The sequence below is a fragment of the Poromitra crassiceps genome (genome assembly GCF_964638095.1).
Source record: "Poromitra crassiceps genome assembly, chromosome: 18".
Classification (NCBI taxonomy): domain Eukaryota; kingdom Metazoa; phylum Chordata; class Actinopteri; order Beryciformes; family Melamphaidae; genus Poromitra; species Poromitra crassiceps.
In genome coordinates this window covers 15,996,616-16,009,690 of record NC_139636.1, presented here as the reverse complement: position 1 = coordinate 16,009,690, position 13,075 = coordinate 15,996,616, and the positions used below count along the sequence as shown (strand labels likewise).

The 13,075-nt window shown below is 44.6% G+C and overlaps 1 protein-coding gene across 1 annotated transcript in view; it reads left to right on the top strand.

Annotated features, from left to right (window-relative positions):
- banp (BTG3 associated nuclear protein) overlaps positions 1-11,917 on the top strand; it is a 49,133-nt gene extending 37,216 nt beyond the window's left edge. The window contains exons 12-13 of the mRNA XM_083654846.1: positions 2,877-3,017; positions 10,886-11,917. Coding sequence (XP_083510972.1) covers positions 2,877-3,017; positions 10,886-11,002 — 258 coding nt within the window. The 3' untranslated portion in view covers positions 11,003-11,917. The remainder of the gene's footprint in view (positions 1-2,876; positions 3,018-10,885) is intronic.
- Positions 11,918-13,075: the final 1,158 nt, after the last annotated feature.

Here is a 13,075-nt window from a genome sequence, read left to right as displayed (position 1 = left end):
GAGCCATGAAGGAAGAGCAGAGACATGTGTTCAGAGACAGAGCCATGAAGGAAGAGCAGAGACCTGTGTTCAGAGACAGAGCCATGAAGGAAGAGCAGAGGCCTGTGTTCAGAGACAGAGCCATGAAGGAAGAGCAGAGGCCTGTGTTCAGAGACAGAGCCATGAAGGAAGAGCAGAGACCTGTGTTCAGAGACAGAGCCATGAAGGAAGAGCACAGAGGCATGTGTTCAGAGACAGAGCCATGAAGGAAGAGCAGAGGCCTGTGTTCAGAGACAGAGCCATGAAGGAAGAGCAGAGACCTGTGTTCAGAGACAGAGCCATGAAAGAAGAGCAGAGGCCTGTGTTCAGAGACAGAGCCATGAAGGAAGAGCAGAGGCCTGTGTTCAGAGACAGAGCCATGAAGGAAGAGCAGAGACATGTGTTCAGAGACAGAGCCATGAAGGAAGAGCAGAGACATGTGTTCAGAGACAGAGCCATGAAGGAAGAGCACAGAGGCCTGTGTTCAGAGACAGAGCCATGAAGGAAGAGCACAGAAGCCTGTGTTCAGAGACAAAGCCATGAAGGAAGAGCAGAGGCCTGTGTTCAGAGACAGAGCCATGAAGGAAGAGCAGAGGCCTGTGTTCAGAGACAGAGCCATGAAGGAAGAGCAGAGACATGTGTTCAGAGACAGAGCCATGAAGGAAGAGCACAGAGGCCTGTGTTCAGAGACAGAGCCATGAAGGAAGAGCACAGAAGCCTGTGTTCAGAGACAAAGCCATGAAGGAAGAGCAGAGGCCTGTGTTCAGAGACAGAGCCATGAAGGAAGAGCAGAGGCCTGTGTTCAGAGACAGAGCCATGAAGGAAGAGCAGAGACATGTGTTCAGAGACAGAGCCATGAAGGAAGAGCAGAGACATGTGTTCAGAGACAGAGCCATGAAGGAAGAGCAGAGACCTGTGTTCAGAGACAGAGCCATGAAGGAAGAGAAGAGACATGTGTTCAGAGACAGAGCCATGAAGGAAGAGAAGAGACATGTGTTCAGAGACAGAGCCATGAAGGAAGAGCAGAGACATGTGTTCAGAGACAGAGCCATGAAGCAAGAGCAGAGGCCTGTGTTCAGAGACAGAGCCATGAAGGAAGAGCAGAGACATGTGTTCAGAGACGGAGCCATGAAGGAAGAGCAGAGACATGTGTTCAGAGACAGAGCCATGAAGGAAGAGCAGAGACGTGTTCAGAGACAGAGCCATGAAGGAAGAGCAGAGACCTGTGTTCAGAGACAGAGCCATGAAGGAAGAGAAGAGACATGTGTTCAGAGACAGAGCCATGAAGGAAGAGAAGAGACATGTGTTCAGAGACAGAGCCATGAAGGAAGAGCAGAGACATGTGTTCAGAGACAGAGCCATGAAGCAAGAGCAGAGGCCTGTGTTCAGAGACAGAGCCATGAAGGAAGAGCAGAGACATGTGTTCAGAGACGGAGCCATGAAGGAAGAGCAGAGACATGTGTTCAGAGACAGAGCCATGAAGGAAGAGCAGAGACATGTGTTCAGAGACGGAGCCATGAAGGAAGAGCAGAGACATGTGTTCAGAGACAGAGCCATGAAGGAAGAGCAGAGACATGTGTTCAGAGACGGAGCCATGAAGGAAGAGCAGAGACATGTGTTCAGAGACGGAGCCATGAAGGAAGAGCAGAGGCCTGTGTTCAGAGACAGAGCCATGAAGGAAGAGCACAGAGGCCTGTCTTCAGAGACAGAGCCATGAAAATGTGTGAGATGATCATAGATGGCAACGTGCGTTCATTAAAAATGTAATTTGTGTGAGAAACTTCCACTGATTTCTGGAGAGCCTTGAGCCACACTTACCAGAGTGGTCTGAAAATGCAGACGACTTGAGTAAAAGTTTCCCTCCATTTGTCTTTGTGTGCGTCTGTGTCGACAGCATAATTGTATGTTAGATTTGTATCTCTGTTGTCACATCCGAGTTATGCTATCCAATGTTAGGCAGCGGTGCATGCAAATCCCAGATCATTTGCATATGTGTGTGTGTGTGTGTGTCTCCTCGTACAACAAGTATGTACATAAATGCGATCCTCTGTGTGTGTAGTGGTTGCGCCTCTACCCATAGGAATAACCTCAGCAAGCTATAGGAATACGCAACGGCACTCCAGCTGCACTGCACTGCTCTGCTCTGTCATTACTGCATTGAAACTGTCATGACGCCTGGCTGACGGTCAACATTGTGGGTGATTAGAATACCCCCCCCCCCCCCCCTCTCCATCCTGTGCCAAATGTATTTATTTTTTCTCTCAATGTGAATTGAATGAATCATTGAAAGTGATTCAAAGTGAATGACTTGGAACCAAATCAAACTGAGCCTAACTAGCATATCATGTTATGCACCTCAGGAATACAAAACTCGTAAAAATAGAATTGAAATGAATGGAGCGTGACGTCGCTATCCGACCTGATGTATACACAGAGAGAGAGGGATGGAGAAGGGAGTGAGAGAAGCGGGGAGTGAACTGTTTATTTACGTCACTCGGATACATACGCCTGACTCCTTGCCACAAAGTGACTCTGTGTGGGTGTGTGTGTGGCACTGCACTTGTACACACTGATGGCTGTAATCAATAAAAGAACATAAACACATAAGATAGGACATCAATTACACTTTCTGCTGTTTGCTTTTTCACATTGGTTCTTATTTCATGTGGAGTGGAGTTCCTTTCAGCGCCGGGCCGATCGGTGCTCTTTAAAGCTCAATTAGCAGGCTGTTTGAGGTCCAGTGCGGGTCACGCTTTGGTTCAGATCTATTGTCATTGATACAGTGTTGCTATGATATTACACTGAATATGTAACTGATGGTGGCTGTTGGTTCTTTCCATGTCTCTCTCCTGTCCCAGGTTCTGCGTGGAGCTCAGCTGATAGCGGTGGCCTCATCCGACGGAGGGGGCACGGCAGTAGAAGGCTCCGCGCTCCCCCCCGACATCCAAGTGCAGTACGTCCAGCTAGCCCCCGTCACAGACCACTCTGCTGCCGTACAGGTAAACACACAACCTGCGCACACAAGCACGCGCTTCACAAGCTGCCATACACGTGTGTGTGTGTGTGTGTGTGTGTGTGTGTGTGTGTGTGTGTGTGTGTGCGTGTGCGTGTGTGTGCGTGCGTGCACAGACACATGTAAATAGTTTGTAACCGGGGAGCGCTCCAAAGGCCTGTAACTATCCCCGCTGGTTGAGGCCAAACAGGCCCGAGTACTAAATCTACTCCAATCACACTTAACATGCGTTTGTTTTTTAAAGTAACCACAATAAATAACTACTCCTCCTATCTGAAGAAGATCACTAATCCTTCCCTATGAAATGCCATTAACTGTGTGTGTGTGTTTATATAATAATAATAATAACTTTATAGAGCGAGCGTGTGTGTGTGTGTGTGTGTGTATATATATATATATATATCAGAGGAGGTTTTTCCAGTGAGGCATAGGAGGATGGTCCTCCTCTATTAGATTGGGGATTTTATATAAAAAAATATATATATTAAAAAAATATATTTTTTATTTTTATTTTTATATTTTTCATTTTTCATATTTTTTTTTATAATAAAATATCAATCAAATGTGTTTTTTCTTATGTGCAGATGCTCATTTTTTCATTCATTATATAGCTCCATGCAGACGAGTCACTCTGGCCCTGGTCCCAGCATGGGGGAGGGGATTAAAAAAACACCCGCCCTGTGGGCTTGATTTATTTGGTAATTTATCTAATGAAAAAATAAGATTGGTTGAAAAAGACTTGCAATTCACAGAAAACAGTGAGAGTGATGTGTTTTCCAACGAATCAGATTGAGGAGGAGGGGAGCTCTCCCTTAGCCCGTGAAACCAGGTGAAACCCTAATTGGTTGTTGTTTGATTGATAGATTGCTTGACATTGATTGACATTCTGTATTGTCCAATGCTGAATACGTCTGAAAATCGGCAACGTTGTTCCACTGGCTGGTCTGTGGTCACGCTGAATCAAGGAGGTGAAATCCACTGCTTGACCTGACAGGAAGGATTTACTGAGACAGTAGCAGCATATCATATTTCCCTCTTATTTTTATTTACTTTTTTATCAATCAGTAAGTGTTCACAAGCCAGACAGTCGTTGATATTGGATTACCACCAAAACGAGTTTCGAGTTGCGGGGGAGACTTGAGCTGCGATACGGGCTTTTTGCAATGTCAGAAAACTGGAATATTTGCAACGTCTCGACTGCAGCGTTTCCCCTACAGACAGCACGGATATTCAAGTAAGTCAATTGATTTCAAGTTATCCGAACCTTCTATTAAATTCGGCGTGGAAATGGTTCACCGAGCAGCGCTATTTTTGTCGTATTGAAGTTTCATCCTGTAATTTCTTATACTAAAACCCGCAAACTTTAGATTCACACATTTTTTAACTGAATTTGGCCTGTAAATCGATAGCTGACAGCGGGCTCAATTTTAAAGCTTGAGTGGTGATCTTTATATCATATGAAAGTAGAAGAAATAAGGAATCGATTGGGATGAAGCATGTCAACCTAGGATGTCGGGAAGGGGGGGTAAATAACGCTCCAAAGTTGATAACTAAATGAGTAGTGCAGCACTGTTCACAGGAAGACACACTCTCGTTCCAGATGCAATTAAGTGTAATTTAACGCTATTTGACAACAGTTTCGGCCATAGACTTTGTCAAGTATCATACAAACAGTGCAAGACAGCCATTATAAAGACAGGTTAGCTGATTGAATGGACAACACCTGTCTTGTGAAAGCACACCTGAGTGTGAGACATCATAGGATGAATCAAAACATTGATGTCACAGGTAGGCTGTATACCATAATATATCATGAATCTATGTGAATAAATAGATTTATATAAATAGTAATCACAGCCTAATGCATAGAGATAAATCCTGAAACCTTCTCGCAACAGTTCTAGCCTAAGCCAGTGGTTTTCAAAGTGGGGTCCCCAGCAAAAAGGGGGGATAATCTATTTATACTATAATTCCATGCCATCCATAAGTAACACAATCTAAGATAGTGTAGAAGTGAGTAACTAGGCTAATTATAACCATAACAGCACAAATAATTGACAAAAATCTCGAAATAAATATACAGTATTTACTCTGAGAAATGAAATAATGAGAAAAGGAACAATTATTGATGGTTAAAACTGAATAATGACATCACAACAGTCTAATCCTAATGCTAATTTAAAATGAGATTTGGGCGTTTTGGGCAAAAACTGCTTGTGGGTGAGAGTATCAGCAGCAGAGCACACGTCATATTTTCCCTGGGACCGCCTCAGGTGCCAGGTGCTGTTCCGTCCTGTAGTCCTCTCACTGGGTGCTAATGCAATGCTCCTCACTGGGTGGAAAGCTAAGAGGCTTGACAGCATGGGAAACATGGCAAATACACACACACACATATGCGCGCGCGCGCGCGCACACGTGAAAAAAAAAACCCCAATTTTTTTTCGGGGGCGGCACTAGCTTCCTCCCCTGGTTCCAAGCTCACCAGCCACCACTGATATGTGATAGGTGTCACGGTACACAAAAGTCACGGTTCGGTACGTACCTCGGTTTTGGGGTCACGGTTCGGTACAAATACGGTACAAAGGGAAAAAAAGCAACAAATCCCAAATTCTGTTTTTTTCACTTTGAATTTTTCTGAATTCTGCTTTTTACGCAGAAATAGTGTCTAATAAGTGGGAATGAATACATGTCCACTATTTAATAAGATCTAGGCAATCCACACAAAAAGGTTTTACTCTAGAGCAGTGATTTTCAAAGTGTGGGGTGTGCCTCCCTCTCAGATGTCTGTATTCCAGCTGTTTGACAAGGCAAAGGCATTTCCCCCCACTTTAAATCTTTATTGTACACAAGTTTGTAAACAGAGCGCATGTGTGGAGTAGCCTAATACTCCCACCAACCCCTCCCCCCTGTTGTATTTGTTTTAGGTAGCATTTGCTATTGATGTGTTTGATTTAAGCACTAATTTGGAATCCTATCTAAAAGTGGCCACTAGGCGGCAGTATTTCTTTAGTCAACGTCAAAATGCCTACATGTTCAGTAGAAGAAGAATAAAACGGCAGAAGAAGAACAACGTTAAGATTAGACAGCAAGCCTGTTACTAACTACTGCAATGCTGTAATGACTGAGATCGTTCAGTAAAGACCAATCATTTGTTTTATAATCGTTTCCGTTTGTTTATTCATGTTGTAAGAAGTTGTAGTTACTGTTGAAAGATATAATACCCCCACTGTCTTTCCCAGTAAGTACGGGAAAGAACCCTGTCAGCGCCTTAACGTTATTGGATGCGAGTTTTGTTTACCATAATGATTACGTTCGGTCATCTAATGGATTATTGGAACATGACAAGGAGTCATGCCCTCTTCCTCACCGCATCTTGCTTGTCATCCCACGTGATGTAAGTTGCTTGTTTAACAGCTTGTTTAAGTTAACAGCTTTGTCAGTGTTATTATGTAACGTTTAGCCGCAACGCGCAACTATAAAGGACTTTGTCGCGGCTACGTAATGTTACATTAGCAAGCTTACCTCATTGGCTTGATGTTGACAGAATTTGCAAAACAGCTTATCACCCGAGTCATAAAAGTCATTAGATACTGCTCTGCACTTTTTTGACGACGGTAACGGGAGAGCAGCTGGACGCTTCAATATTGTTGTGGTTTGTTCTGTCTGTTCTGGAGCATACATACTCTACCAACCCAAGTAGTAAATTATTTGTATATTATTGAATAATAATAACCGTTATTTAAAAAACAAAATCCTGTGGCAGGGTGCAGATTCTACACTCAATGAGTCACATGCTCATTATAAATAAAACAGCATTTGCCACGTCCAAGTTGAGGTTATGATGTTAGTGTCTTCAGGAAGCTCCGTTTCACCTGTCCACACGAATACAAGCAAGGTGTTTTCCAAAAGCTACATTTTCAGTTACCTAAAACATTTTCCTCAGTTTTCATGTGGACGAGAGGCCAAAATGCAGGGAGAATACTGTTTTAAAAAGATCTGTCTTGGTGTAGATGGAGCCTGAGAGTACAATTCCTTTGTCCTGGTCCAGCTGTAGTAACAGCTCTTTGAGAGATCAGAATCTCTCCACTTTTCCCTGACAAGCAGCCAAAGCGTTTGGTTGCTGGAGCCGACACCTACCTATTTTTGTACTATAATGGGTTAATCAACTTCATAATGAGGTTTTGTTCTGTCATATTTCACTGATAATTTGTGTCAGGTTGAAACTGAAATATGAATGCAATTTCTCTAATTTAACTTAACTACTTGCAGGTACACGGCTGTCTGCTTTTTGCCCTGTTGTCTGTCATGATTTCACTTAAATCAAACGCACCTAACCCCCCAGTCCCTATGGTGTTTTTTGTAAACAGTAATTTAACGTGATAAAATGCATGGATGGAGTGTTACAAAGAGGAAAAGTCATAATTAGTAGATTAGCATTAAATCCCTTGATGGCTGAGCTCGAGCTGAAACCATGTGTTGAATGAAGAATGGTGCGCAGGCATCCACAGCAGGGGCCTTTAAAGTGGTCAGCTGGGCTCTGCCAGGAATATAAAAGACAACAAAAACAGCACTTTTCCATTGTTGTCTCCTCTTTTGTTTCCCCCCAAACATGTTGAATGTCACATTTTGTTCTCACTGCTCGGTTTCCCCGAAATCCCATTCTGGGTACCTTCCATTACCGATGTGAGTGAAGGCCTTCTCCACTCGTGCCGTGGCAGACAGTGTGTGTGACCTTAAACAGCTCGGCCTGTCAAATGATTTGTGGCCGTGTAAAACAGGGATCTCCTCGCTTGCACAGTTTGCAGTGTGATGGATCATATTCACTTCTTCCCCGCGAGACATGCAGAGATCAAATGTCCACAGCAGCCGGCTACGCATCAGGTTTTTGGGATTTTTCTATTTACAGTCAAACTTTGCCCTGTCGATGACACTCGTTATCCCTTTGTTGTTGTTTGTTGTCTAGGTAACGGGCTCCTTGCCCCCCCTGACAGCATGGATGTAATTAAGGCATCCTATGTAGATGGATTCCTTTGGTGCAGGTCATACCCCCAGAACACTGATATGCTATTTATTTGTGAATTCATGAGCCTTCACAATGATTGCCACCCCATGGACAGTATCCCGAGGTCTGCGCTCCATCTTGATTGGCGCAGCAAGTAATCAAGCTGTGTTTACTCGACTGATTTGGTTTGAATGGGTTTTTAGATCTATAAAGAACTATTTTTCCCCCTAATGTTTGATTGTACACAGTGACAGAAATCAACAAAGATAACCAGCTCTGATCATTCATCTACATTGCTGCTCAGGAGCTCAGGGTCAGTAAGGTCATATGGACGTGCAAGTCAAGACATACCTGTCAACATTGGGCTTAGAAAATACGGGAGATTTTCCCGGACCTCCACCCAATCATAATTTGATACAATATGAAATCGGTTGGGCGCGTTTTGGGTGCACTTATGTTTTTCCCACCATGACCAAGACGAAATTCCATCCTACAACTCTTGCAAAATACATGGTTGTTTCCCAACATACTGCTGGTCAGGAATGGGAAAATAGTCTCCCAAGTGTCAAAATATCTGCATAGATATTTTGCTTTGTTTGCTGGCGTCTGATCACTGATTTCACGCTGTTTTGCTGACTGAATAAACTGCGTCATGATGACTTGTGAAAAAGCAGACGGGACGAGGATGCTGCTTGTTTTATGCTCTACGCTGCACCCTGCTGGACTGCTGTGGGTATCTTGCTGCAGAACGTGAGACAGACGGGACACGCTGCGACCCGTGTGATCGGTCTCCCCTGTTAACAAGAATGCCGAAAGCCTGGCACAGTGTGCTATTATCACTGTGGGGGTGTTGCTCTATGGCTGCGTTCCGATCTGCTAGTAGTTCCCCTTCGAAGTGGACTGCACAGGGTATTCAGCCATGTTAAGTAATAGGGCTGAATACCCTGTGCGCCGGTCCACTTCGCAGGGAACTACTAGCCGATCGGAACGCAGAGTTGTAACGTGCATCAATGTTTCTATGACTTTTAGTTCAAAGGTCAGCGGAAGTTTAGCGCTGATTTTTCCCTCCTTTCTGAAACGTGTTGAATCGAGAGACTCCCTCTCATCTGTTTCCAAACATATGGTAGCATTTATACAAGTTCTTGAAAAATTACTTAGGCTTTTGTATTTATTTATCTCTGCATTTTTCTCTCTCTTTATTTAATAGTTTCCATTACACAAACTTAGATCAAATGGTGCACAACAGAGACAATGATATTTCTGTACAGCAAAGGACTGCTTTTCCTGGGTTGGCTGTAACTTACCAAAGAGTTTGGACTTAAGATTGTTCACCCCCCAAAATCAGCTCTAAAGCAGGGACGAGGTTGCACTGATACTCTGCTCTGGGCACAGCGCTTCCAAAGATGCCATAACAGTCTTCTGAAAAGCCTCTACAGCCAAGGCAAGGGATCCATTATCCAGCAGCATTCCCAAATGGAGAACGATGGGGTGGTGGTTCAACACAGCTGGCGTTTCAAATGCTCACTTAAAAACATGAAATCCATATGAGCTTTACTTGGCTTCCTTTACCACCAACCCGTACAGTGCAGTGCGTCGGCCCAACGTTGTGTTGTTGCATTGTGTGTGTGTGCTGTGCTGTGCTGCTGCTGCTGCGGTGCAGCTGTGCTCCAGTCACCGCTGTTGTCTAGTGACAGCACACTTGGGCGCGGGGGGATTAAAACCTGCAGGTGTGTTTGAGGGAACCTTTGGCGTGCATTCGAGGAAGGAGTGAGTCACTCTTCATGGTCGTCCTCCAGGACTTGAGTCATGAAGCTCTCATCTTCTTAGGGGGTTTACCAACACAATACCTCCCTCTGTCTAACAAACAGCACCGAGACAGTCTGAGCGCTCCTAAAACACTAATAGCTTCTCGCTTCTCATGTCTCTCTACGGCCTGTCACTCTGCTTCTTTTCTCTCTCTGTTCCGTGTTACGTCTTCTCTGTTCTCCCCCTCCTTTCTTCACCGCTCCTTCCATATTTGATCCATTCACTGTTGTTGCCCCGTGAGGAAATTGGGGCGGAGAGCGCCGGAGACTATAGCTGTATTTCCATTCGGGTTTTGCGCAAATTCTACGTGAACTTTTGAAAACTCACTTAAGACTATCTTAAAATTTGAATCGGGTGCGTTTCCATTTACCGCTGTTAAGCGAGTAAGTGTTGTGTGTGGGCCCAGAGGTTGAGAAGAGATGAGAGCTTTCCAATGGCTACCTGCCATAGGAGAAGTAATAATTCTGATGTCATGTCATCTGCTGGTGGCCATATTTATTTCTTTCTGGCGGTGATGAGTAAATATCGCGGCCAATATCACAGGCGAAATGCTCGTTCTGCGACGCTCGCGCTCGCCATATATCTGGGAAACGAGTCGCACAAGAGCGTTGTGGGAGACACCCTGCTAAAGACATTGTAGGGACAAAGTGAGAGCCTTTGGGTGCAACACTTTAGCATCCAGAACAACATTTGATCTGCTGCAGGATTATCGGCCCATTTGTTGCAGATTCCACATCTCAGCAGACCGGACAAGCTGCCAGCTGTGCACAAGCACACTCAGTGCTGCAGCAGATCACTCATGCAAGTTAAATGTTCGCTATGTCAGAACTTACCGTACTCAAAAAAGGCGTTTTCATCTCCCATTTTGCAAATTAACTGTTATTTGAAAAAAGCAAAACCACCTCAACGTTGCCCCCCCGAAATTGAGAACCCCTCCGTTATAACCCTTATTTGTGGGGAACGGCATGTTTACCATTGTCTTGTTTTACTGAACTCTTTTCCCACTCATCTCCCTGTGTCTGTCTCCTCTGTCTTATGGCTCCCAGGCTGCTCAAATGGGCGCGGGCCTGCAGGCGGACATGGAGGTGAAAGAGGCCATCCAGGGTGCCATGCAGGGAGAGAACGGGGAGCTGGTGCAGATCGTCACCGCTGTCGCTACCTGAGAGCCCCCGTCTGTATTCACAGCTCCGCCACCCGGACTCTGCCCTACACAGCATGGCTAAGCACGTGAGAAGGGAACACCAGAGGTCAACAAATTAATTACAGTTCCTTTACAATCAAATCGAAAAACATTGTCCAACAAATACAGACGGTCTTTCATCAATAGAGTGGAGAGGCGTTTCTGTCTATTGGTTTTATTCTCACAAGAACTGTGCTCATTGCCAGCCAAATGTCACAATGTGGAAATGTTCACAGAGAACTTGAAGAGACCGTGATGCTCCAAAATCAACTGTGGTTCTTCTGGTGTTTTCATGGCCAGAAGGACCCTGGCCCACCACAGAATACACAGTGGGATTATACTCCATCAATGGAGGATGCTGCTTAGGCAGACCATCACCCCGCCACTTCATCAGCAGCACACACGCTTGTTTACATCAACGTTGGAAAAGACTCGAGCTATTTGGAGTTAAGCTGCTTGGCTAACCCTGAAACCCCCTGCGGGATTCACAAAACCCCTGAATCCCACCTCAAAACAGCCAGTACTGTGCTCCCTTTCTGGTCACTTCTTGTCATGTGGGACTGCAGTGGAAAGTAGATTTAGCTGAGGACAGCTACTCTTGGTCGTGATTAATCTGGTTTCCTGACACACTCTGCTTGATTCACTCCATACAGTGTCTGCAGGGTACGGACGATGAACCCCCACCTCCCTGCACTTCACCCAGCTTGTTTTCATATTGGTTTAGCCACATTACTTTTGTTTGATTTATCTCATTGTATCATGCTGAAGTCTTGGGGGCAATTTAATTTTGAAGGTAGAAGTGTGGTAGGTAATACAAGTTACTTGTAGAATACCCAGAAAACATTTAAGTTGTTCTTTTCCCCCTGCGGTGTCTTTGTGAAAGATACATTCATGTGAATAAAATATTTTGTGGTTGCCATAAGTGTTTTTCTTTTTTGGTGTTTGTTACTGAATTCTCTTTCTTGCCATAAACAGTGGTCAGCGAAATGGCTTCAAAGGCGTCAAGGCAAGTGTTGCTTTGCACTCTTGAGGAGATATTTTAGAAATGGCTTGGACTGAGTTTGGTTTTGAGGTCTTGTTTAATGTTGGGCTGATGATTTTCAAATTGTAGACATGAACATGTTTTGCCTGTTTTTCCATAACCATGGGAACTGTAGCTATTACTATGCAACCCTGAGAATCTGACAACAAAATAGATTTGATTTATTTGGACTTCATGGGCATCTGCCAAAAGACTAATCAATATTTTTGTTTATTATATATTTTTGATAATATTATTTTCAAAACAATTTATGACGCGTAACTGCTTGAGAAGATTTTGTTCATTAAGAAAATGGAGTTCTGCGCCTGTTCGGGGTGGAAGGGAACTGGTGGGAATAGCATGATCCTCCCATGTGCTACGTCCTGCCGGTGAAGCTGTCGGGTGAAAAGAAGCGGCTGGCAACTGCACATGTATCAGAGGAAGCATGTGTCTACGGCCCTCCCCAGATCGGCAGGGGGAATTGGCCAAGTACAATTGGGGAGAAAATGGGGGAAATTTGCAGGGGGGAAAAGATTTGTAAAAAAAAACGTTTTTTGAAGTAATGTGTGGGGGAAGGCAGCACCTAAGCCTTAGGTTTTACCACACCTTAAGTCCTAGGGTCTGGTACTTTCCCCCTTGTACTTATCGTCCATCAAAGTGCAGTGGCCATTGCATGTTTCCATCCCCCCGCAGTACAGAGAAGCGTCTCTATTCAAGTGATGTGGGACGGATGATGCTGCAGTAATGATGAATGCATTTGGAGGCGGCAGTTAAGAGATAAGTGAGGCTCTTTGGAGCCCTGGGTTAGTTCGGGGACGTTTCCCACGCACAGTGTGATGTAATCGTGTATTTTGGAAGAAAGAATCGGTCGACAAATTTAACTCGATAAAATAACATTCATGATCTTGGCTGCTTCCCTTTGTTTCTTTTCAGTCTGTTGCTCTCTCTGACCGTATATTGCGTTTTCTCCTCATTTGCCGCACTCTCCTGACCCTTTCCTCTGTCTCCTCTTCCCCATCCCCTCACCTCACTCAC